The 25,041-nt window shown below is 46.4% G+C and overlaps 1 protein-coding gene across 1 annotated transcript in view; it reads left to right on the top strand.

Annotated features, from left to right (window-relative positions):
* The window catches only part of LOC142559376 (estradiol 17-beta-dehydrogenase 8-like), a 35,110-nt gene extending 11,566 nt beyond the window's left edge, over positions 1–23,544 (top strand). The window contains exon 3 of the mRNA XM_075670981.1: positions 22,217–23,544. Within this exon, the coding sequence (XP_075527096.1) occupies positions 22,217–22,633 (417 nt within the window). The 3' untranslated portion in view covers positions 22,634–23,544. The remainder of the gene's footprint in view (positions 1–22,216) is intronic.
* The last annotated feature ends 1,497 nt before the right edge of the window (positions 23,545–25,041 follow it).

Genomic DNA, 25,041 nt, shown 5'->3' with positions numbered 1-25,041 from the left:
GCCCTAACTGCCTTCGTTTCTTCGTTACGCAGTTCAGCCCACTTTCCTGGCCCCATCTGCTCGCTGTTCTCGGAGTGCTGTCCGCCTGTACATCATCGACAGTCGTTCCGTTGCCTGTGCTTCCCTCTGCGCATGCCCATACTGACATGGAACAACCGCTGCAAGATCAAGCTTGGACAGCGAAGTGTGAGCCTCCGCCTGCAACTACGGGTACTTTGTTTCCGCTGCATTATCTTCATAATCCCTGGACACCGTTATCGCTATCTGCGACAATCGCCGTGCCCTCCCCTGGATTCGGCTACATAAGGCCCGACCAAACCATCGTAGCGCTTAGTGGGCTCCACGGCGCTACAGAAATGGATCGCCCTAACTACCTTCGCTTCTTCGTTACGCAGGTAATGAATTATCACAGCCTTTACGCCAAGCGCTCCAGTAACCGTTGTTTATTTGTGCTGCCGGGCCCACGGCGACCTATAGCTATGTTTTACGAGTGTTCCCACATGTTGTTGAAACTACTATTGCTGGCCGGGGATGTGGAAACTAATCCCGGTCCTCCCCCTTGCTCTGCTGCTGGCAATTCCTATGATATACTTGCCGCGCATACAGTTTTACAATCCGGGCAGTCAACATTCCTTGAGCAGCTAGGCTCTATCAAGTCCACCCTTGAGGAGCATGAGAAAGCATTTGCGCACCTAAACACTAGGCTCGCGAAGACTCAGACAGATTTCCAGTCTATTTCAAATGTAAGATCTCAAATAGACAGTATAAAAAGCATTACCGCGAACTGCTCAGCTCAAGTATCTACTTTGACTACCCGAATGGTGACCTTGAAAACATGTCTCGCCGAAGCAATTTGGTGTTCTGTGGGCTCAAAGACGCGGAAAACGAAAGCTGGAGTGATTCCGGAAAACTAATAAATGAATATTGCCAGGAGAACCTGAATATAACCATCAAAAGCAATAACATCGAGCGAGCGCATCGTCTAGGCACATTCAAAAGACAAATGCACCGCCCAATCATAGTTAAATTTCTGCAGTTCAATGACAAAGAACGCGTTTTATCATCAGCTCGTAAGCTTAAATCTACTGATTACGCAATCAGCGAAGACTTCTCCCCGAACACCCGACTCGCCCGTAAACGCCTCATTGAATTTGCGATAACTAACCACATCCCCTACAAGCTCCCTCACAACAGGGTAATCTCTAATGGTAAAACGTAGATCTTTGATCACGCCGCTGAGAAAGTGCTCGAACGTAAATCATAGCAGCCACCAGATCCCCCCAGCAGTAACGTACGGTCCAAAAACGATCACCTGTCCCTTTTTTACACTAACATTCGCAGTATAATACCCAAGCGTGATTCCTTATATAGTCTTATCAGCTCATCATCCAGTAACGTCGTTCTGCTGACTGAAACAACGCTAAATTCATCAATCTTAGATTCCGAAACCCTGTCCGAACTTCCTGATATCGATATATTCCAAAAAGACAGACCTGACGGCTGCCGTGGCGGTGGTGTTCTTATCGCTGCCAAGCGCCTTCTAAATTGTTTAGTTGTTAACGTAGTAACCTCGTGGGAAATGATTTGGGTGTGTTGTCATGCTTCATCCTCTCGCGTACTCATCGGTATATGCTATCGACCACCTAATACGGACAGTTCTTCATAACGCTCTTTCATGACACGCTCTATTCGCTAATCTCATCTTACCCACGCACCCCCCATTTTGCTTTTCGGCGATTTCAACTTACCGCCCATAGATTGGAATGATATGTCCCGCACCCTAACAAAAAGTCAGGCATCTAGTGAATTCCTAAACACATGCTTAACTATCGGCCTGTCTCAAAGTGTTTCTGAGCCCACCCGCACGACTGACCATACATCAAACATTCTTGACCTTATTTTGACCACTTACCCTGACGAATTCTGTGCTCCTTCGTACATTACGGGCCTTAGTGACCAAGTTGTACTTCACACTACCTTTTCTACCAGCGTTACCAAAAGTCCTAAATTCAAAAAAGTACTAACGCTGTACGACAAAGGCGACTACATTAGCATGAATCGTGACCTTCTTGTTTTCCATAACCATTTTGCTACTACCTACCACTTAAGTTCTGCCGAGTCGGACTGGTCTCTCTTGAAGCCAGAAATGCTGCGTTTGATTCGACTTTACATCCCTACCATCAACATAACAGAGCGACAACGTTCTCCGTGGTTTAATGTTGTACTAAAGCGTTCTGCCAAGTTATCTAACACGATAGGTCCCTGGAACAAGTACCACACCACTGCCAAGCAATATTCACATCTCGCTACCCGAACTAAGCTCCGGTTTTTTTCCACTACCCTCCCTGAAATGCTACAAAGCAACTCTAAGCGCTTCTGGAAAACAATCATCCCTGATGTTGATATTACTATTTCTCTCATTGACAGCACTGGCTCACCAGTAGGCGTATCCGACGTACCCCATGTCTTGAACCATGCATTCTCTTCAGATTTTACTAATGAAACAAGTCGTGACTTCACTGATCCGGCGCCTTTGCTGCATCCACCAATGGACGGTATCGCCTTCAACACACATGGTATTGTTGATATTATCGACTCGCTAAAATTTTCCTCTTCCTGCGGTATCGACGGAATTATATCCAAAGTCTTAAAGTATGCTAAACATGTTTGCAGTTTTATTCTTTCCCTCATTTTTCAACAGTCGCTTTATACAGGCTCAGTTCCACATGACTGGCGAATTGGGAAGGTCATTCCAGTTTTCAAGAAAGGTGACAGATCATCTCCAGGTAATTACCGACCCATTTCGCTAACCAGTGTATGCTCTAAATCATGGAACACGTCATTTACTCTAATGTTGCCGCATTTCTAACATCGGCCAACTTTTTTCATCCTAACCAACACGGATTCCGGAAAGACCACTCATGCGAAACCCAATTAGCTTTGTTCCTGCATGACATTCATTCTTACCTTGACCGCAATATCCCAACTGATGCGCTATTTCTAGATTTTGAGAAAGCTTTCGATAAAGTACCCCATTCCCGCCTTTTACTTAAAATGTCTCTGCTAAACATTCATCCTAGTCTCTTGAACTGGATTCGAAGCTTTTTAACTGACCGCATGCAATTTCTTTCCGCTAATGCCTTCTCATCATCCTACTCACACGTTCTTTCAGGAGTACCTCAAGGCACAGTTCTTGGCCCCTTGCTCTTTCTAATATACATTAACGACTTGCCTTCCACAGTAACATCCAGTATCCACCTTTTCGCGAATGATTGCGTACTGTACCGCCCCATAACTAACGCCGAGGATGCTTACATCCTCCAAAATGACCTGGATAACATACAGCATTGGTGGACTAGGTGGCTAATGTCCCTAAATACTACAAAGACCGTACAAATTTCTTTTCACCGCCGCCGAAATTATACTTCGCCTATTTATAAAATTAACGATACTGCCATTATTTCCACTAACTCTTTTAAGTATCTTGGCATTAACCTTGCTAGTGACTTATCATGGTCTTGCCAAATTAACCGCATATTAAATTCATCTAATCGAGAAGTTGGGTATTTCCGACGTAACCTGCGCCTGACACCCTCTTCCTTAATATTACTAGCTTATCAAACATTTGTGAGACCTAAACTTGAATACGCTTGCGCAATATTTCACCCCATCAGTCTAACCTTGGGTCAGCCCTTGAATCTGTTCAGAATCATGCCGCTCGCTTTATTCTTTCAACCTACTCGCGATACTCTAGCATATCCGCCTTGAAGTTGCAACTAAAACTTCCTTCTCTCGCTTCCCGTCGCCGAATTTCACGTCTCTGCCTTTATCACAGGTTTTTCCATTGTTCGCCCCGTGACAGCAAGCTCATCCTACCAGTACGTCGAACACCCCGCACAGGCTATACAAACAGCGTCATCCCGCATCGTTCCCGAACAACTACATTTCAGAAACCAGTTTTTGTCCACACAGCTCGCGACTGTAATGACCTTCCCTGCGACTTGGCACTAATCCCTGATCCAGCCCATTTCAAGAGTGCCATCGAGGAAGCCATGTCATCGTCATGATTCTCATGTAACATTAATTGTTAACCGCCGTTCTTGCGCCCACCCCACATGTAATGTCCCGCCAGGGATCCTTGGGGTTCAAATAAATAAATAAATAATAAATAAACCACGTCGCTATTCGCCGCCGAAAAATTATATACCCTCTAGAACGGAATACTAGTCCATGCTGCTCCTGGGGGTAGTGTCACATTATCTCCGTCGTGTCGAAAACACCCATTGACGCTGCCAACGAATCAGAACTTGATGTTCATGTCGACAGTGTCCCTTTGACGGCGTTAATAGATGCTGGCGCCCAGGTGCCCATAATGTGTTGTAACCTCCGTCGTCGACTGAGCAAGGTTCGCACGCCTGCTACTACACGAGCCGTACGCGTGACCGATGGCGTCTTTGTTGACGCCACTGGAACGTGTACTTCCCGTACAATTATCGCCGACCGCCATTTTCCTGTACTTTCTACAGTGATGACCAATTGTCCGCATGACCTAATCCTCGGACTCGACTTTGTTACGGTGCATTCAGCTTTGATTGACTGTTTTACCGGTACCGTTTGCCTCGAACGTCCTATACTAGCGCATATTCGTGCCGAACTGCCGAACAATTTTAGTAGGACCACCGTCGTCCGCCTGCCGCCTAAAGCCTTGACTTTCGTTCATTCGCTATCATCTTTGCCTGTTCCCGATGGTGAATACGACGCCACACCTATTCCTGATGTCCTTTTGATGCGCAATATGACTGTGACCCACTCCGTCGTCACCGTGGCCGATAACCGGACGTGCCTCGCCGTCGTGAATTTTGGCCTGACAAAGCAAGTTCTACCCCATGGCATATTGGCTGCAACGCTGCGTGTTATAGGAGATGACCACGTCACCACGTTTTCAGTAGAAGTCTGCTCAGATTCTTCACCATGTCCACATAATGCTATTTGCCCTGACGCAACATTTCATCAGACGATTGCTGCGGGCCTATTGCCTGAACAAGCAGCAGCTGTGTGTCACCCTTTGGTTTCCTACCGCGACATATCTGACATCAACAATCGCCAATTGGGTCAGACTTCATTTTTTAAGCATGACGAAAATAATGGTGATGCCAGTCCTATTCAACGCCGGCCATATCGAGTTTCTGCTTTAGAGCGTAAGGTTATTCAAGATCAGGTGAGCCACATGCTTCTCAAAGGCATTGTTGAACCTTCGTCGTGCCCTTGGGCATCGCCTGTGGTACTTGTTAAAAAGAAAGATGGCATATGGCGATTCTGCGTAGAATATCGTGAATGAAACCGCATTACCAAGAAAGACTTCTATCCCGTGCATCGTATTGCCGACGCCCTCGATTGTCTCCGCGGTGCCAAATAATTTTCATCAATAGATCTTCGCTCTGGTCATTGGCGAATTGTGTATGAAAAAGACCAAGAGAAGACTGCGTTCGTCACCCTTGATGGTCTACATCAATTCAAAGTTATGCCGCTCGGTCTACGCAACCCCCCAGCAACGTTCGAACGTATGATAGACTCTTTGCTTCAAGGCTGGCTTCAAATGGTCAACCTGCCTCTGGTACTTACACGACGTTCTCGTATTGTCGCTCACATTTTAGACACACCTTGAGCGCAACAAGCTGTTTTTCAAATCTACCTCAAGGCTGGGCACCAACTAAATTCACCGAAGTGTCACTTCGGTCGTCGACAGACTACAGTGCTGGGCCACCTCGTCGATGCTTCCGGTATTCAACCAGACCCGGAGAAAACTCGTGCTGTCACGTCTTTTCCTGTACCTCAGTCTGTCAAAGACGTCCGAAGTTTTGTAGGATTCTGCTGCTACTTCCGACACTTCGTTAAAGAGGCCGGAGCGATTGCCCGACCGCTTACTGATCTTTTGGAGAAGAACGTGCGGTTTACGCAAGGCACTACTCAAACTGCCGCGTTTGCCCACCTCACGAACATTTTGAACAAGCCAACTATACTGGCCCATTTTGACCCGTCCTCTGCTACAGAGGTGCGTACCGATGCCAGTGGTTACGGTATCGGAGCCGTCTTAGCCCAGTGCAAACAAGGTCACGATTGGGTTATCGCGTACGCTAGCCACCTCCTCACAGCAGCGGAGTGGAACTATTCGATTACAGATCGTGAATCCCTGGCTCTCGTCTGGGCGGTTTCCAAATTCCGCCCATACTTGTATGGTACGCACTTCACTGTAGTCACTGACCGGCACTCGCTCTGCTGGCTTTCGTCATTCAAGGATCCCACCAGCCGACTTGGTCGCTGGTCACTGCAGCTCCAAGAATATTTCTACGCAATAGAGTACATGTCGGGACGATTACATCAAGAAGCCGACTTTTATCACGCTATCCAGTGGACGAACCAACCGCCGACCCTGACCCCGATGCCGACGCTTGCGTTTTCTTCGTTTCTCAGCAGCTACACGTGACCGACGAGCAACGCCGTGACGCCCCCTTGTGCGCGATCATTAATGTTTTGGAATATTCACTTCCTCATTCGTCCCTTCGCCTGCTTGTTCTCCGGAATGGTGTGTTACACCGCCACAATGTACGCCCAGACGGTCCTGCCCTACTCCTCGTCATTCCGAAGCATCTCCGGTCAGCTGTTCTCCATGAACTTCTTCACGGCTTACCAACGGCAGGTCACCTTGGCGTCTCCCGCATATACGACCGGATTCGTCGACGCTTCGTTCGGCCAGGCCTTGCCCGCTCCGTCCGGAAGTACCTTGCGGCGTGCGAGAAATGCCAGTGCCGAAAAACACCATCAATGCTCCCTGCCGGGTGCCTTCAATCGCTCGACATTCCTTCGGAGCCATTCATTCGCGTTAGCTTGGACTTGCTTGGCCCTTTCCCTCTATGCACGTCTGGCGGCAACAAGTGGGTCGTTATGGACACAGAATACGCCACGCGATACGTAATCACAAGAACGCTTCCAGCAAGCTGCGCCACAGATGTCGCCGATTTTCTTTTACTCGAAGTGACTCTGCCGCATTGTGCTCCACGCCAACTGCTCACTGAGCGTGGTCGGATATTTCTTTCTAAATTCATCGCCGACATCCTGCAGTCCTGCTCCCAAGCACAAGCTGATTACGTCTTACCATACACAGACTAATCGTCTCGCGCAGCGTCTGAATCGCACCCTAACAGAGATGCTTCCAAAGTATGTCTAGTCCGACCATACTGACTGGGACCTTGTCCTACCTTATGTCACTTCTGCATATGATTATTGGGGACTTGTCACTGCCGGTTATTCCCCATTCTCTCTGTTGTTCGGCCGAGAACGCGCATTGCCACTGGATGCATCCCTTGTATTATTAAGGGAAAATGAGACATCTACCCAATCGTAGCAATTGCTACAAAGGAAACCCATAGGGGTTCCTCGAAAGAAAAGCCTTGCAGTTGAAGAAAAATTCATCCTGGTCCGCGACTCGAACCCGGGACCGCCGTCTTTCTGGGGCAGCCGCTCCACCATCTGAGCCAACCGGGCGGCCAGCATATGGCAGGGCGAAGTCTAATTTGTCAGCAAGTCGAAGCAAAGATAAGAGTTTGACGTAGTAGAATTTTTCTTCAACTGCGGGGCTTTTCTTTCGAGGAACCCTTATGGGTTTCCTTTGTAGCAATTGCTACGATTGGGTAGATGTCTCATTTTCCCTTTATAATTTACTTCCCTCCACCTTGCGGGTTTCCGCAGTACTATTACGTCAAACTCGTACCTTTGCTTCGAGTTGTTGCCAAATTTGACTTCGCCCCGCCATCTGCTAGCTGCCTGGGTAGCTCAGATGGTAGAGCGGCTGCCCCGCAAAGCCGGTAGTCCTAGGTTCGAGTCACGAACCAGGATGAATTTTTCTTCAACTCCGACGTTTTTTTTAGGAACCCGTATGGGTTTCCTTTCTAGCAATTGCTACGATTCGGCCATCCTCATAGTCAGCCTATTCATGTCCACTGCAGGACGAATGCCTCTCCCTTCGATCTCCAATTACCTCTGTCTTGCACCAACCGATTCTAACTATGACCCGCAAATTTCCTAATTTCGTCGCACCACTTAGTCTTCTGCCGTCCTCTGCTGCGCTTCCCTTCTCATAATACCCATTCTGTCACCATAATGGTCCAATGGTTCTCTAATCTGCGCATTACATGACGTGCCCAGCGCCATTTTTTTCTCTTAATGTCTATTAGAATATCCTCTATACCCGTTTGCTCTCTGGTCCAAACCACTCTCTTGCCGTCTCTTAAAGTTATGCCTAGCATTTTTCGTTCCATCGCTCTCTGAGCGGTCCTTAACTTGTTCTTAAGCTTCTTTATCAGTCTCGAAGTCTCTGCGCCATATGTCAGCACCGGTAGAATGCACTGAGAGTATGCTTTCCTTTTCAATGATAACGTTAAGCTCCCAGTCAGGAGCGCACGTTGTCTGCGGTATGCGATCCAACCCATTTTTATTCTTCTGTGAATTTCTTTCTCATGCTCATGGTTCCCTGTAATTAGTTGACCTAGGTAAACATACTCCTTCACAGACTCTAGAGGGCTGACTTGCGGTCTTGAACTCTTTTTCCCTTGTCGGGTTGTCTCTCATTTTTGTCTTCTGCATAATAATCTTCAACCCCACTCATCTACTTTCTCAGTTAAGCTACTCCATCATTTGTTGCAACTCGTCCCCAGTGTTGTTGAACATGGCAATGTCATCTGCAAATCGAAGGTCGCTGGGATATTCGCCGTTGATTCTCATTCCTAACCCTCTCCCCGTTTAATAGCTTGACTGCTTCTTCCAAGCACGTAGTCAATAGCATTAAAGAGATTGTGTCTCCTTGTCTGACTGCTTTCTTTATAGGTATCTTCCTACTTGTCTTGTGTAGAGTTACGGTGGCTGTGGAATCTCTGTAGATATCTTCCAGGGTATTTACGTAAGTGGTCTGTACTCCTTGATTACGCAATTCCTCTATGACTGCTGGTATGTCTACTGAAACAAATGCTTTTTTCGTAATCTCTGAAAACCACGTAGAGAGGCTTATTGTTCTCCGTAGATTTCTCTATAACCAGAGTAGTGACATGGATCTGATCCATTGTAGAGTACCCTTTCCTGAAGCCAGCTTGTTCCCTTGGTTTACAGAAGTCCAATGTTGCCCTTATTCTATTGGATATTATTTTGGTAAAAAAATTATAGAATACTGGGATTATGCTAATGGGCCTATAATTTTTCAGTTCTTTAACGTCACCTGTTTTGTGGATTAGTATATTGCTTGCATTCTTCCAGTTTTCTGGTACCATTGCAGTCGACAGACAATTCGTATAGAGAGCCGCCTGTTTTCCTAGCTATATGTCTCCTCCATCATTGAATAAATCGACTGCTATTCCATTCTCTGCTGCCGCTCTTCACCGTTTCATGCCTTGCAAGGCCCTTCTGACCTGATCTCTAGTTATAGGAGGAGTGTCTATATACTGTCCATTATTGTTTCCAATAGAGTACTGCTGAGTCCTCTGGGTACTCTACAGGTCACTATAGAATTCTTCAGCTGCTTTTATTATACCTTCGAGATTGCTGATGATATTACGCTGCTGATCTCTTAGTGAATACAGCTTGGTTTGTCATGTGCCAAGTTTCCTTCTCACTGATTTCAGGCAGCGTCCATTTTTTACGGCTTCTTCAGTCTTTCTCACGTTATAATTTCTAATATAACTTATTTTCGATTTGTTGATCAGTTTCGACAGTTCCGTGAATTCCATCTTATCTCGTCAGCTGGACACTTTCATTTCTTTCTCGTTCCTTTATTGCGTCCTTTGTTACTTGGGATAGCTTGCTTATTTGTTGCCTTGGTGCCTTGCTTTCCACTTCAAGTGCAGCTTCGGAAGCCAGCCTTGTTACGGTTTCATTCATGACCCCTCTGTCATCATCATCATCTGTCTATTCTATGGCTGCATATTTGTTTGCAAGTACCACCCTAAATTTATATGCATTTACCTTTACTGCCTCTAAGTTGACCTGTTTTTTCTTAACTAATTTTACTCTTTCTCTGTTCAAATTGAGGTGAACCCTAGCCATCGCTAACTTATGATCACTGCACTTTGCCCTACCTATCACGTCTACATCCTGCACTATACTTGGATCGGCAGAAAGTGTTTCTTTCACCATTAGTTCTTTTCCAGATCCACTTTCTGTTGTTACGTTTCCTGAAAAAGGTGTTCGTTATTCTCAGCTTATTCCTTTCTGCAAATTCTACCATCATCTCTCCTCTACCCTTTCTAGAAGCGACACCGTAGTTGCCGATTGCCTGTGCACCCGCCAGCTTTTCCCCCACTTCTGCATTGAAGCCACCCATTGCTACTGTACGCCGAGTTTGCAAGGGAATACTCTTCAGGGCCAAGCTGATCGTCTCGAGGCACATTCTGAGTACATTTCTAGCTCATTGCATTAGTAAGATTCATTCTTGACGTACCAGCAACAAGCCGAGCGACTGCCTTAGTATCGGAAAGGCAAAATCAATGAATCCTGCAAACGTCCTTTTAATATGGCAGAATTTCAGGCTGCACTACAGAGTTGTAAATAAGCGGCCCATGGACACGATCGAGTAGTCCACGAGATGATTGAACACCTACACTCCGGAGCAAACAAAACGTATCGCTTTTTAACGCCGTATTCACTGCCCGCTACGTTTCGTCCGCCTGGAAGCAAGCAGGCATACTTCCTATTCTGAAAGAGGGCTGGGATTCGCCTTTGGCCAGCAGCTATACGACTATATCTCTAATAAGCTGCCTATGTAAGCTTTTTCAGAAACTTGCTAACCGGCGCCTGGTCAATTTCTTTGAAAGCAAGAAGATACTATATCCCTTGGATTGTGGCTTCAGGGAACATAGACCCACAACAGATCATCTCCCAGGTAGCACACAGTCTTCAAAACGTCGTATTAATGGATTCAACGTCTCAAAAAGATTTTTGACCAAACACGACGGATTAAAAACGTCGCAAGCAGGATAGCTTAAAAACGAGGGGTGAATGCGTTTCGAAAACGTTTGCGTAAGTCTGGCCGTATCTGTTCAGTTAGCGTGCTGGGATTTCGACGGCGCCGTTCTAGGCGGAAGAATTCTCCACTTATCAAGCGGCACTCGTGTCAATTGCTGCTGTATTTGCACCTGCATGAGCTTGAGTTCGGCTGGGAAAAAGAAGCATTTTATGGTTTTGACCTCACGTCTGAAGAGACGAACGATTGCAAACGAAGTTGACAGCGCAACAGGCCACGAAGGAATGGTGCGCGAGTGCAGTAACATTGAAGCCGGTCTCTGTGACGCGAACAACGGCTCCACCTAGACTTCGAAGGAGCGCTGCCAGTCAGTAGACCATGCGGGTGTTAGTGCTGATTCTGACATTGTATCGTCTACTTTAAAAGCTTTGGCTTTTTCATAAACTTTACTATCAGTCAATTCTTTCTGATGATTTCTTTCAGTGCCCTGCAGTAATTTTTTTGTCATGACCACTAGGGCAAATGTGAAACGATCGATATGCTGCCCTCATCGTTTTGTAAATGTATTCATAGCCCGCACTATCGTAGAATGGAACAACTTGTCATCGCACGTAGGCACTGAAGGATACGCAGCAAAATTCAAAGAGCTGCTACACACTGAGCGCAGTACCCAAGCTAAATGATTTGTTTGCTTTTTACGCATTTTATTTCACAGTTTCTTGCACAATGAGATGCATTTTACCAATACCAGGTTAATCTTTTCCCTGTTTCATTTTGTTAGCATTCCCATGCGTTGTATGTATAAGGCTTATTCTATATTACGCATGAATGAAGTGGTTGAGTTAAAGAGCGAACAACACTTTCGATGGAACCGAAAGAATGCATCGGTACATCCGTTACTGTAGGAACGGTGCTCTGCAGAAAGTGTTGCCGTGAATTTTACTGTGAGCACAATGTATACAAAAACAATGTGCAGAAACCACCGTCGATGAATGTCAGTACAAGCGTCGATGAATGTCAGTACAAGCGAATAGCCCCAACGAGTGAGCGAACAAAAGAAAGAAAGAGAGCGGGCGAAATATAGTTGGCGAGAGCAAAAGAACGAACGAACGTGCTCCTTGCACATCAACGGTACTTACGGCAGACCACTGACCTCTTAACAAGCATCAAAAAAGCCGGAGACAGTAAGCTATTCACTTTAATATTTATAGGACTCAACGGTATGGTCTCGACACGCTTGCGCGCTTAGCTTGGCGTGATCATGCATGGTGAGACGCACCGATCGTGCAACCACAATGATGCGGCACTGACGGCGTCCGAAATGAAACGCCTGCGAAATGCACAACGGGAACGGCCAGCTCACTGCTCCGGTTTGAGTCCGAGCGGCATATCGAGCACGCGAGCCAGCGCGCGAAAGAACGGAAGAGAGGGCGGCGTCTGGCTCTCAGCGACATGATTCACGGTCGCCACACATAAACGCACAGCGCGCACGACAGGCCGACGCGCACACCAAGCGCTCACACCGCGGCGCTTCAACAGCACGTCAACACAATCCAACTTTACGAAAGGTGGCGATACGATACCATCGTCACATCGGTCACATGACCAAGGCTGTGGCAAAGCTGCCTTGGCTGCTTTAACAGTGTTGCCAGTTTTGGCTATATATAGCCAAATTGGGCTACGGAAAAAAATTTTTGGCGTCGACTTGGGTGAGTTGGCTACGTGGCTATATCTGGCCTACTGAAAATCTGCGACTTGGCTTTGTTTAGGCTATGAGTGGATCCTTAATCCACACTCCAGAGGTGACTCTCATAGAGTAGAAATAAAACTTGAAGGCTATGTTTTAGCTGGCTGAGCCAGCAGCGTGGCGGTGCGTGTGAGCGCGAAATGCCCCCTCCCCTTCCTCCTCAGTGCATCATTCTTTGAGCCGATGATTTTATCCTTGACGAACTTAAATTTACACCGCGCTTCAACGTGCCAACATTTACTCCAGCAATGTCGTCTCTGCTTCGTCTTATCCCGACACCCAATCACCGGGCATCGGGATGAGCCTGGGAGTGGAGGGTGTTTCACAGTGCACTGTACTAAGATGCTGAGAAACAGAGAGCAATATGGTTGTGCCATCGTGGCGCCGACATGAAAGAAGGGAAGCCTGGGAAGCCAGTGTGTCCAAAGCGAAGGTGTCTCGTTGAAGTATCGCGCTAGGCGCAGTTTCTGACCTAGTCCGCGTTTCCCACGGTAAGCTTTTTACTGCCATTTTCGTTTGCGTGTGAAATTAACTTTAATGCGACAGGCGTTAAGGACCCCGTGTCGCAGAAAATCCGGCGTCGACGCCGCTGCCGTGTGAAAAAATTATCCCGAACCACGTAGGCCCTTCGGCTGGCGCATATGCATTACTGAAGTAACTTATTTTGTCAAAGTAAAACGCGGAAGAAAATTCGTAAAATATAACTTACACTCACTCTATAGACATGGTAGCGTCGAATTGTAATTTGATTATACGAGAAAACTATGTTTGTTACGCGGAACCTCGAACAAAAGCCCCTTTTCTAGCTGCTGTTCGACATCTTAGTAGGGGGGCGATGGTTTGGGCTAGTTGGTTTTCCAGGAGACTGAGTGGTGCAGCGCGAATCAGGACATGGGACACAGGAAAAAAACGAGGACAAGCGGTTACTGCGAAGTAGGAGCGGCGCGCCCCGCTCGGTTCCTTGCAACACCATACAGATGGCACTCGCCTCCGCAGCATCGGCGGTGCCTGCCATGCGAGTGGAATGAAAAAAAAAGAACCAGAAAGCTCGCCTTCATGCATATTGTTCGCCTCCAGCGTTTGCAGGTAAACATTATGGTTGCATAAACTGCAGTTGCCGGGAAGGGTGAGAAGCAGTCAGGGATCTTTGAATGCTATCACATTCTACTCTTAAATGGTAATATTAAAGAGCTGAGAGCCAATTTTCATGGTACCTATTTTTTAATGCAATGGAAAATTTGCTAGTCAGAGTGTGTAATCATGAAGTGGTAACGCGCAAAACGCCGTGGAACATTTTTTGATCAGAATTTTTTTATCTGCAGTGAGGATGTAGGCTTTCACTGGCAGCTTGTTAGCAGCGGTGGTAGGTGAGCGCGATAGTGATTATACGCCGGCATTAGTGGGAGGCAGACGACAAGTGCGGCCGTAAGTGTGACAAAGTAGTTTGTCTAACAATCCGACGTTCCTGCGATTCATGTTTTCCAAAGTCTTAAGTACTTTTGCGGTAATAGCTACGTGTTTCCATTGTTTCCTGCCCAACTGCTGTGGTATTTAAACAGTCAAAGCGAAACCAATCGGATTGAAAACGGAACGACGATTTTACGCGTGATACGCAGTTCAGCGTGTTGCCGTAGCCATGCGTGCGCTTTTGATTTCCGAAGCATAGAATAAAGCGCAAGTGTCTAATAATATAGCAACTGCAATTTTAAGCAATAATTATGTTGTATTAAATAACAGCCGACTTACTTACAGTAATCGCATAGACTACATTCGAAATACCAAGATTTCATTGCCAGGCCTCGCCACTTACTGGCCTTGGAGATATTCTTTGCCAATTTTAAATTATAATCCCTACTTCAATCCCGAACAGCGTGCCTGTTTGATCATGATCAGTTCATTTCCATCAACGTCCCACAAAACTTTCTGACCAGTTGTCCTCCAAGCGTCCTCCAAGTTTTTTGTTCGTGCTTCCATTCGACATCGAGGGAGACCACGAGGGAGATTATGGAGGTCTACTATATCAGGAAAAAAGGGTCGCGTTGCGTAAGCAGGCCATCGTTAAATTTGCATGACAGTGAATTTGAATTTTTAAGCCGCCTCATAGTGTAACATTAGATTACAGGGTTTTGCGTTTTTTGCCTGCGCACTGTTAATGACGCAATTGATGGGAGGGCACGTGGCTATGGGTTATGTACATAAGTTTGTGTATGCCTTCGAATGAAGTTAATTGTGAGATCAGCGCTGTCATGTGTGTTGCTGCCTTCGCCATATTGCGCTGCCCCTTCAAGGTGTTTAGCTGTTGTAGATGTCAAGGGTCGACCGTCACGGCATCACGGACATTTTTTTACGATGGGTTGTACAAGAAAGCGATTACCGTAGTCGAATGCGAAAATGTATGTACAGATAAAACTGAAAATAACGATGGCTATATTTGGCTACAAATTTGTTTTGCTCTTTTTTGTGTTTGGCTACCTTTGGGCCACTCCACGTTGTCCGACTTGGCAACACTGCAGCTGTTGTGGCTGCCGTGTGAAAGCGGTCTCTGTATGGTTCCGCAATTGTGCTCGTTTGGGTAGTCATATGTTTCTCTCTGTTTTCGGTAGCGCTGTCCGTCGGGAAGCAAGTATTGTGCTTTGTTGTCTTACTTCGCACTGCGTGTGCGTCGGTTTGTTTGTATGGTTTTAATTTGAAGGGCATCTGAGCTGGTGGCCAAGGTTGCAGTATGAAAGTGGTCTGTGCATAGTTCCGAAATTCTACTCGTGTGAACAGTTTCGGGTTTCTCACTGTTTTTCGGTAGCGCTGTCCTTTGTCAAGTAAGTATTGTGCTTTGTTGGCTTACTTGGTACTGCATGTGGAGCGATTTGTTTGTATGATTTTAATTTGGAGAGTCGCTGAGTTTTCCATCCGAGAGCGCGGAGCGGAGGCCGCTAATTTGCTCTTCAAGCTCATGGTCATGTCGCTATGGCTATATATATATATATATATATATATATATATATATATATATATATATATATATATATATATATATATATATATATTTATATATATATATATATATATATATATATATGTGTGTGTGTGTGTGTGTGTGTGTGTGTGTGTGTGTGTGTGTGTGTGTGTGTGTGTGTGTGTGTGTGTGTGTGTGTGTGTGTGTGTGAGGGCATCTTCAGTGACGTTGTCATTAAGGCGTTGAGAGCAGTATTACGATAAAAGTTCGAGACCAAATGTTGCTTTTGGGTGCCCGGCATCGGGATCGGCCGTCCTGCGTGAACCTAGCAAGTTTTGCAGAATGCGAAGAAAGGTGGAAATGCCAATTCAGCGCACATTACCAATATCCTCTAGACACCAGTCACTGTGGTATTTCACTCTTCCGTTTAGCAAAAATGTTGCAAACAAGAGAACTGACAAACGGGCTGTTTGTTAATGTTCACCACTAGTGCGGTAGCGCAAGACATGAGGTGAGGTGCCCCTCGAATTGCATGCCCTGGCCTGCAGCGCACTCGTAGAATATTGTGTGAACCACACCGTCCTGTTATCGCTTGTCATTAAGCTTCGATTGTATTTCGGCCCTTTTATCCCACGTGGCTGGTATTTCATGGTGTTAAGAGGAAGTTTTTGTCCAATATGAGACTGCCGCATTCGATTTTCTTCGGCGCCTCGGAATGCTAGCAATATCTTTCGCTGCTTCCAAAGCTTTGTCCTTGTTATAGTTTCCAGTTCGTGATCGGATACCCCATATGCTCTGTATAACTCACTAGGGGATACTGCGGTTGTGAGTCGTGAATCACCTTGGCGTAAAATAACCTGTTACTCCAGGTAGTCACTATCGTTTTTATGTTTGTGACTGGTGCCGGCCACCGAGCTTCGCAGCCTCGAACTCAGCAGACACCGAGTTCGTGCATGTGTCTTGTGTACGCCTGGAGTTTCGGAGCCGCTCGCGCGTTTTTATTTGTCGATTTGTGCGCTGTTCATGCACTTCGTGCAACAGGGCATCCGCTGTTCTTGGTCCTTGTGCAACAAGTTTTCCAAGCGTACGTGAAACGGAGGAACCTCTTAGGCATTTAGGGATGTCGGTTCATTAAGTAGGTTGATGGGTAAAAATACGTAGCACTTGCTGCATAGAGTTCGTGTAATATTGCCATGTAATGCCGCAAAGCGCTCTCCACATGCCAATTACGAGCACTCTCGTTAGTGCGCTTGTTTCTGGCTTGGAGAGCGTGCTCTGCCTTCTCTCGTCGATCAGTGCTGGCATACGGGGCAAGCAACTGTCTCAGACATTCTTCCCATGAAGATAGCGCCGCTTCATGATTCACGTACCATGTCCTCACTGACTCTTCAAACTCGAAATGCACGTTGCGAAGCTTCCTTGACTTGTCCCAGCCGTAGAAGTCTGCGTCTCGCTCGAAGTGTTCTCGCCAGTCTTCCACATCTTCGATCGTATCGCCGTTGAAAGACTGGGGCGTACGTGGTGGGTACACGATGAGCTGAGAGGATGCCACCGGGCTGGTCATGGTTGCACCGTCGCTGGTAACTTTTGCCTGCACAGCTGCAGCAACAAACAGTCCGAACTCGGCCGGGTCTCCTCGGAGGCAGCGACTTGTGCGCTGGTGTACTGGAGTCAGTTCTCTGGATTCCAATGCCTGAGAGTCGGTGTTCCGCTCTCTTACGAAGTGGGTGCTACCCGGACCTGCACAAGAAATGTAGCACTCTTCAATGAAGCACACTAAACAAACTGGTTTATTGTGGGCGAACTTGTGCACGGAAACTCAAGCCTAAAGCAGTTTCGCGCAACTTGAAAGCAGACTTAACCGGAGCCTATCAACAGTGAACCGCGTCATCACACCGAACATATTTTCACGCGCCCCGAAGACTGGTAGCGACACCGTGACTTCTCATTGGACGGGGAGACCCGGGCGCTGCCGTGTGCGCTTCCACTAGAGACACGTGGTATATCGCCATCCGCAAGCCGCTGCTGGCGCTGAGCGATGCGATGGCTCGCGATCAGCAATGCCTAGGGGCTTTAGCGATGAGGCGTTTGGAAGGGTACTTCACGAGAGTGCTCGTAACTGGCGTGTGGAGGGCTGTATGCGGCATTATGGGTTATTTGCACAGCAACTTTAGCCTGGTATTGTAATGGATTTGTGCATGATTAATTGCATATATTTGTCCCTACCTGGAGGTCTTAGTTGAAATTGTGGTTACAAGGCGACATTGGGCCAATAAATTAAGCAATATCATACTAACGCCTCGTAACTTAGCGTGGTGTCTTGAACGGTAGTAAGCAGATGACAGGTAACATAAAAAGGGCGGGAGAATATGCGGATACACATCGGGGCATCTTCCCTCATCTGCTTTTAAAGACGTCCTCAAAATCGTTTAAGCAATACAAGTAATCAGATTGCTAGCACAGGAAGGGCGAATGAACGCAATTTACATTGTCATTCCTTAGCTAAAATGCTTACTATACTTCATGCAGAATCTACATATTATGTGCCCATTTCATTAAACAGCTTGTTCAAAACAATTGCCGCTATGCATTTTTTATAGTTAGCATTGCTTATGTTCATTTTCTTGTCTGGATACAGTGTTGTAGTTGCATATTTTGTGCTCATGCCCCTTTCACGAGTCATAACTTTAGGATATCTTTCATATTGTAGCTTAAGTCTGCTGCTATATGGTTCATTAGAAGCTGCAAAAATTTGAGTGCGAGGCCTGCCCACTTAGCTGGCAAGCACACCGAGTGGGAACAATTAAAGTTCAGTGCTACCAAGTGAAGAGTGAGTGCATACATGTGTCAGAGATAGTATGTGGACAAGTCGTTCTGGTGAAGTCACTGCATCTGCATTCAAAACATTTCAATGACCACCGTAGTGCAAAATGTCGGGTCCACTTTAACGAAATAGTCCGTGTCTTTTAACAAAAATATCGGCCGATCGCGGTGGCAGTGCAGGTCCAGAAACGATGAATCGTAACCACGTAAAGGCAGAGCCTTCAGAAAAGTGAAGCGCACAGTGCATACATTCTTTGGAAGCACGGATGCAACATATAGAACAGCGTACCTTTTAATAAAGAACAAGCGCAAAACAAGCATCCCAGCCACATAATTGATAAGGTGCGCCTGGTAACAGCGAGGCACGTAGCCCTCCCCGCATAAGCTTCCCTATAGCGAATACTGCAGCGCAAGCTGCCGCGGTGATGGCAGCTCGCGACGTGGGAAGTGACGTCCCTAGCGTTGCGTATATGGAATAACTAGCCTAGCACCTGATTTCAGTATTGTTGCAGCACCGTTGGGGTGGCAGCGTGCTGTCAAAATTACTATCACTGTAAAGCAGTAAAGCACTTCATACCCCCCCACCAGTTGTAGTGGTTGTACTAAACAGCTTCGCTGGGCATCAACTTGCGCAGGGGCCGGAATGGTGAGCCAATTTCTTTCATTTATTTTAGGAGACTGGAGAGGTGTGCAAGCTGTACTAATGTATTCAATTTTCTAATAATGAGGCTTGTACATTGATTTCTTGCGTACTAGAGTACTATGATTATTTTTGTTATATATAGCGTTACTCAGTCACATCGTGCTCTGCATTACAGTGGTGCTCACTTGTTACACAGATTTCCTTGTTTCAGTATACTTAAGGATCATCCACGAGATTGTTTTTTAGTTTTGAGGTGCTTTTAATTCTCTCACCATTACTATATTTGATGTACCGTACAGACAATATTTTCAAGCTTAACATGTTCCCATTGTTTGGTTTTTATCACAGGATTGATTTTTGATCGTATGTGTCGCTAGTCCTTTTTGTGTTCACTTGAACTCCTAGATTATTGGTAATATAGCTTGTAGGTAGATACCATGCGATTAAATCTCGCAGTTTCATTCTGCTTCTTGCAGTTGCTGTGATATCAATTTCTAAATAACTCCCGTCTGTTCGTCTGAGAGCATGGGCTCTTTACTGTGCAAAATAAGAAACTTTGACGCAGTTCGCGTTCTTGCTGTTCGTCATTGTATGCGTACTTGCGAATTTCGTTTATGTATGTTCTAGCCATTGTTAATCAATTTCTAGTTCATTAAGAATTCTTTCTGGTAGCTGTGTTGATTCTTGATGTGCCTTTAATTCAATTTACCTTGCGTTTCACATATATTTTGCACAAACCTTGCATAAGTACTATTTTTGCAATAAAGTGTTGGCTTGTCATATGCTCTTTTCATGTGTCCTTGGCACAAAAATCTTGGCCTCACCGACTGTCAAGACGCGCCCATTTCTAAGCGGGATGTCATTCCCATTTTGTTTATAAACATCACTACTGCATACCAAAAGCGGCATTGAGAATTAATTTTCGTGGGCATGTGCATTTTCAGGGGATTTGGTCAAGGATGCGTCGGCCTCTATAGGGAAGAGTGTTTGGCACTGTGCCAGGAACTCAGTAGCACTAGACACCGACGCTTCGATTCATTTGAAAGCCGCGAAAACGAGCTTCAGATTATCGTAAACTTTTCAAGGCTACTTCTAGGCTAGCTATGAGATAACGTCTTAAAAGCGATTAGAGATCATATATGAAGAGCCATGGCAAAGGGAATATTTGTGTCTTTCCCAAACTTATTTCAGGACCAGCTTTTCAAATACGTTTTGAAGAGCTGCTCTAGGTGGTCTTAAAAAAGGTAATGAAGCTGTACATTTGTAGGCATATACGACGTTTTACCAACGAAGTTCTCTTACTCGTCTCTTCTTTAAACCGTTTCTTTCGTCTCAGATAAACGATATAGAAACGTCATGTATCTCTTTAGTGCTACCTAGAAGCTTGTCCGCATCGAGACAAATATCCGTGATGCCTTTGCGCACAAACAGTTTTTCTGATCGGTACTTTTAGGCATGGAAAAAGCATATAATACTACTTAGCGTTTCGGAATCCTTTGTGATGTGGCTGGAATCTGCGTCCGAGGCAACATGATAAATGTTAATCAAAGTTATCTGTCCAACCACACATTCCCTGCTCCGATTGGTAACATCCTGTCTCGTCTATATACTCAGGAGACTGGTGTGTCACTGGGCAGAGGGCTGAGCTGCACTCTATTTTTTAAAAGAATGAACTCTCTCCACACTGTCACACCAAGTACAATCTTTTATTCAGTATATGTATATGATATCCAAATAGGTTAGAAGTCATGTAAGCTTAGTATCTGCGAGTGACAAGTGCAGCTTGGCCTGAATAAATTTTCTAAATGTGTTGCTTACGCAGCACTAGCACCAACATTTTAAATATCCGGTACATGGAACCCACATACATGTATTTTTACAGCGGAAGCATACGCAACGCTCTCTGCAGTAGAGCACATCAAACAAACGAATCTCACTAGGGCTATTGTGTTCACAGACTCATTGAGTGTAGTCTGAGCTCTAATGAATCTACGAAAACATAAGAAAACGCCGTGTTTAATGAGCTGTATACATTGCTATGTTCTGCTTATAATGCTAAACAAGTTACCATCCTATGTCGGGCACCTGGCCACTGTGGCATAAAAGGCAATGAAACTGCTGACGAGAAGGCTACCTCAGTAGCTTTTAGCGACACGGACACAAACATACCCATCCCAGCCAGAGATCTTAAACCATACTTGCGCCACAAGCTGAACATCCGCTGGCAGAAACAGTGGAATGCTCAGATATCCAATAAACTGCACTTGATCAAATCAAAATTAGGAAAGTGAATATCGGGGGGAGCATCACGGTAGAACTAAGTGCTCCCTTGCCGATTAAGAATAGCACACACTTGGGGCATTCACTCTTATTGAGTAGATTGGGTAGATGTCTCATTTTGCCTTTATTACGTCCCTCCACCTTGCGTGTTTCCGCAGAACTATTACGTCAAACGCATCCCTTCTATGCGCCGCAGCAGAGACCAGCGAGTATGCACTTGACGCCATCATCAGGGCAGCACAAGCCCGCTAAATTTCCCGCGCTCGTCTCCTGACCTCCCAAGAGAAGTAACGGCGTTTGTACGATCGCCAACAGAGAGACGAGCACTTTTCGCGTGGATCTCTGGTACTCCTGTGGTCCCCGACTTGTCCCGTTGGCCTGTCAGAAAAATGCCTGTCTCGGTACACAGGCGCATATCGTGTACTGCGTGCCGTGACTCCAGTTCGTAGGAAATCGCCCCAGTCAGTACCAGTGCCTCGTCTGCCCCGAATTCCACTGAGGTTGTGCATGTCACACGCCTCAAACCGTACTACTCTGTTGTTATCACCGATATTTAGACGTACTGGTGCGGTGCTTCTGCCGCCGGGGAGAAATGATGCATGCATATTGCGTGTATGCATGTATCACGAAGCGGATGTACGCACTCTGGCTCTCGAGCTGCCGGCTGAGCTGGCCAGCGCTGCAGTTATGCTTTGTAAATATACTTTGTAAATAGCCTTCAGTTCTCAGTTCTTCGTTCGCGCATCAATATTATGCATTCATTCGCAGGGTGCATTCCTGGTGACCCGCGCTGCTGGCCGCGAGATGATTCGTGCAGCAAAGGAGCTGCCCGTAGGAGGCGCATCGATCGTGAATATATCCACCATCGCGGCCAAAGGCGGCTGGTTGAACGCTTCGGCGCACGCCGCTTCTAAGGCCGGCGTCATTGCGCTCACCAAGTCTGCGGCGCAGGAACTGGCAGAGCACGGAATCCGCTGTAACACAGTGCTTCCTGGGTGGACCGATACACCCATGACAGCGTCTCTGCCCGACGAACAAAAGGCCGCTGTCTGCTCAATGGCGGCTCTGAAGAGGGCCGCTCATTCTCGCGAGATCGCTGAGGCCGTCAAGTTCCTCTGCTCACCCACGGCTAGCTCATACGTAACGGGAGCCGCGCTAGAAGTCGCCGGCGGGCTGAAAATGTGATGTTGTGTCTAAGCAGTGGTTTATTTCCGTTTACTCAAGCATCCATGCAAGCGAGAGCTGCGCTACCTTTGCCCGACCCTAGCGTGTATGTGGGAGTAGCGAGCGAGAAACGGGGCAGGGAGAAGGGGGCAGGGGGACTTTCGCATCTCGAAATCTGCCTTTGCCTATAGGCGCTGCACACGAGGGCACACTTCCCTCTATTTGACCCTACTCGATGGTCATGCAAACTACACGAGAACAGTAGCTTAAATTGCGTCCAGACGAGATTACAGCGGCCGATACAAAGTCCGTAATGGCGAGGCATACAACTAATTCGCACTAACAGCGAGTCATTATTCCCTGGTCTGTAGCCGCTACAGCGGCGTCTTTCTAACAGATCAACCCGCGCTGCACGGCGGGTCGTTCCGCTCCCCTTTACGGTGACACGTTGTTACTGAGACCCACTTAGCCGCTTACTTAGAGGCCAGTAAAGCACTAATGGGAATAAATATATACATAACCACGGCCATATAGGAATAACATTTGATCGATGTCATCACCACTAAGCCATCTGGTTCAATTACCATCGACGAGAGACTTTCTAAGGCTTCTTAAAATCTATTCGTTAGGTTAAGAAAACAAAACGGATTGCCCGATTCCTAAATACGCCCTGACTTATAATTTTCGCAATTATGTGCGATTCGTGCCTTTGACAATTAAAGGCGCGTGTTTCTGCGTATGTGCACCTAGTCTTTGCCTCACCAATATCCAACTTCCAGTGTAGCCTACCTTGCCTTTAATCACAGCTAATAACCGAAAAACAACAGCAAGACGTTGGGAACGACATGCACGAAAATTCCTCATTGCGTGCTTGCGTACCACTGATCATTTATGTAATGGTGTGTAGGTAGGGCACGCACGCACGCACGCACACACACTCACACACACACGCACACACACACACACACACACACACACACACACACACACACACACACACACACACACACACACACACACACACACACACACACACACACACACACACACACACACACACACACACACACACACACACACACACACAAACACACACACACACACAAACACACACACACACACACACACACACACACACACACACACACACACACACACACACACACACACACACACACACAAATACAAAATGAGCACTCTTACTTTGAAATATGGGCGTCTAAGGCAAAAAAGAAAATTGTGGGACCGCAACATTCATTACCAGCGAAGCAGTTTGCATACATGAGCGGCAGACATTATGAAAGCATGTATTTTTTTAATACGGCGCTAGACTACGCCAACACATTTGCCGCTGCAGTCACCGCATCCCCCATGCATCAGCCGCAACCACTGCTGCAGCAGTGCCGGCACCTACGACGCGCGTGATAGAACCGCAGGCTACGTGCCCAGGCGCTGTCGGCACGCTCTTTCCCCCTCACAGTATTTGACAAAGTGGATTTAAAAAATATGAAGCGGATAAAGGCTAAATTGATATATATATATATATGTAGGCTCGGTATTGCACTCTCTCGGTCGGCCCACGCATTCCTGTCCAGGCGCCGTGATACATACGTATCGACGTAAGCGGTTGAAAAAAGAAAAAAGAAACATCAAAATGTCAGGGAAAACGGATCTTTTTCCGTTTTTTCAACCAGGATAAAATTGAAAAGAATTTTCCCGCAGAAACTCCTCTGGGAGTTCTCTTAGTATGCGTAATCATTCTGAAACTTGCTCATATCCACGCAGCCCGGTGTGATTATGAATGTTATGAAACTTTATCTCACTAGTATAAATCCTTATCAACCGTCATTGGTCGTTATGAAGCTTATCGACCAGGATCCGACCCCTATCTACTCTTGTCGGTCATTATCAACCTGGATACACGGCGAAGCTATTTCAAAACCACCCTTGCAGAGCTGAGGGGGGCGTGCAATTTTTTACTGATAGTTCAGGTGCTTGTTTTCAGCTTGTTCTGCATTGAAACGTACTCTGTTATGTGTTTTGTATGGGTGATATCAATGAATGCATGCCTCACTTTGCTGAGCGCATACGTGCTTATGAGCCATTGCATTTTAACGCAAATTCGTTAAAGACCCCGTGTCGCAGGAAATCCCGTGTCGTCGTCGGGCGTCGACGTCCCATGAGCGAAACATTATTCTACACTGCACTAAAGTTCTTCTCTCATTAAAGCTGCTCACACTTTGTATTAAATGCTTTGCAGTGTTATTCCACGGTAATTTGGGAATGTCAGCCCACAAACAAATGTCTTGAAAGAAAACACCGACAGAACATGCCTGTTACGTCTTTTTCTTGTTTACGTGGTTATGAGCGATTGCTTACGGTGAACGAGTCACTGTTTAGGGGAGTATGAGTCATTGCCTCTGTCTTAG

Source organism: Dermacentor variabilis, chromosome 10 (assembly GCF_050947875.1).
Source record: "Dermacentor variabilis isolate Ectoservices chromosome 10, ASM5094787v1, whole genome shotgun sequence".
Lineage (NCBI taxonomy): Eukaryota > Metazoa > Arthropoda > Arachnida > Ixodida > Ixodidae > Dermacentor > Dermacentor variabilis.
The sequence above is the reverse complement of the archived record's forward strand: the minus strand, read 5'-3'. Positions and strand labels throughout refer to the sequence as shown.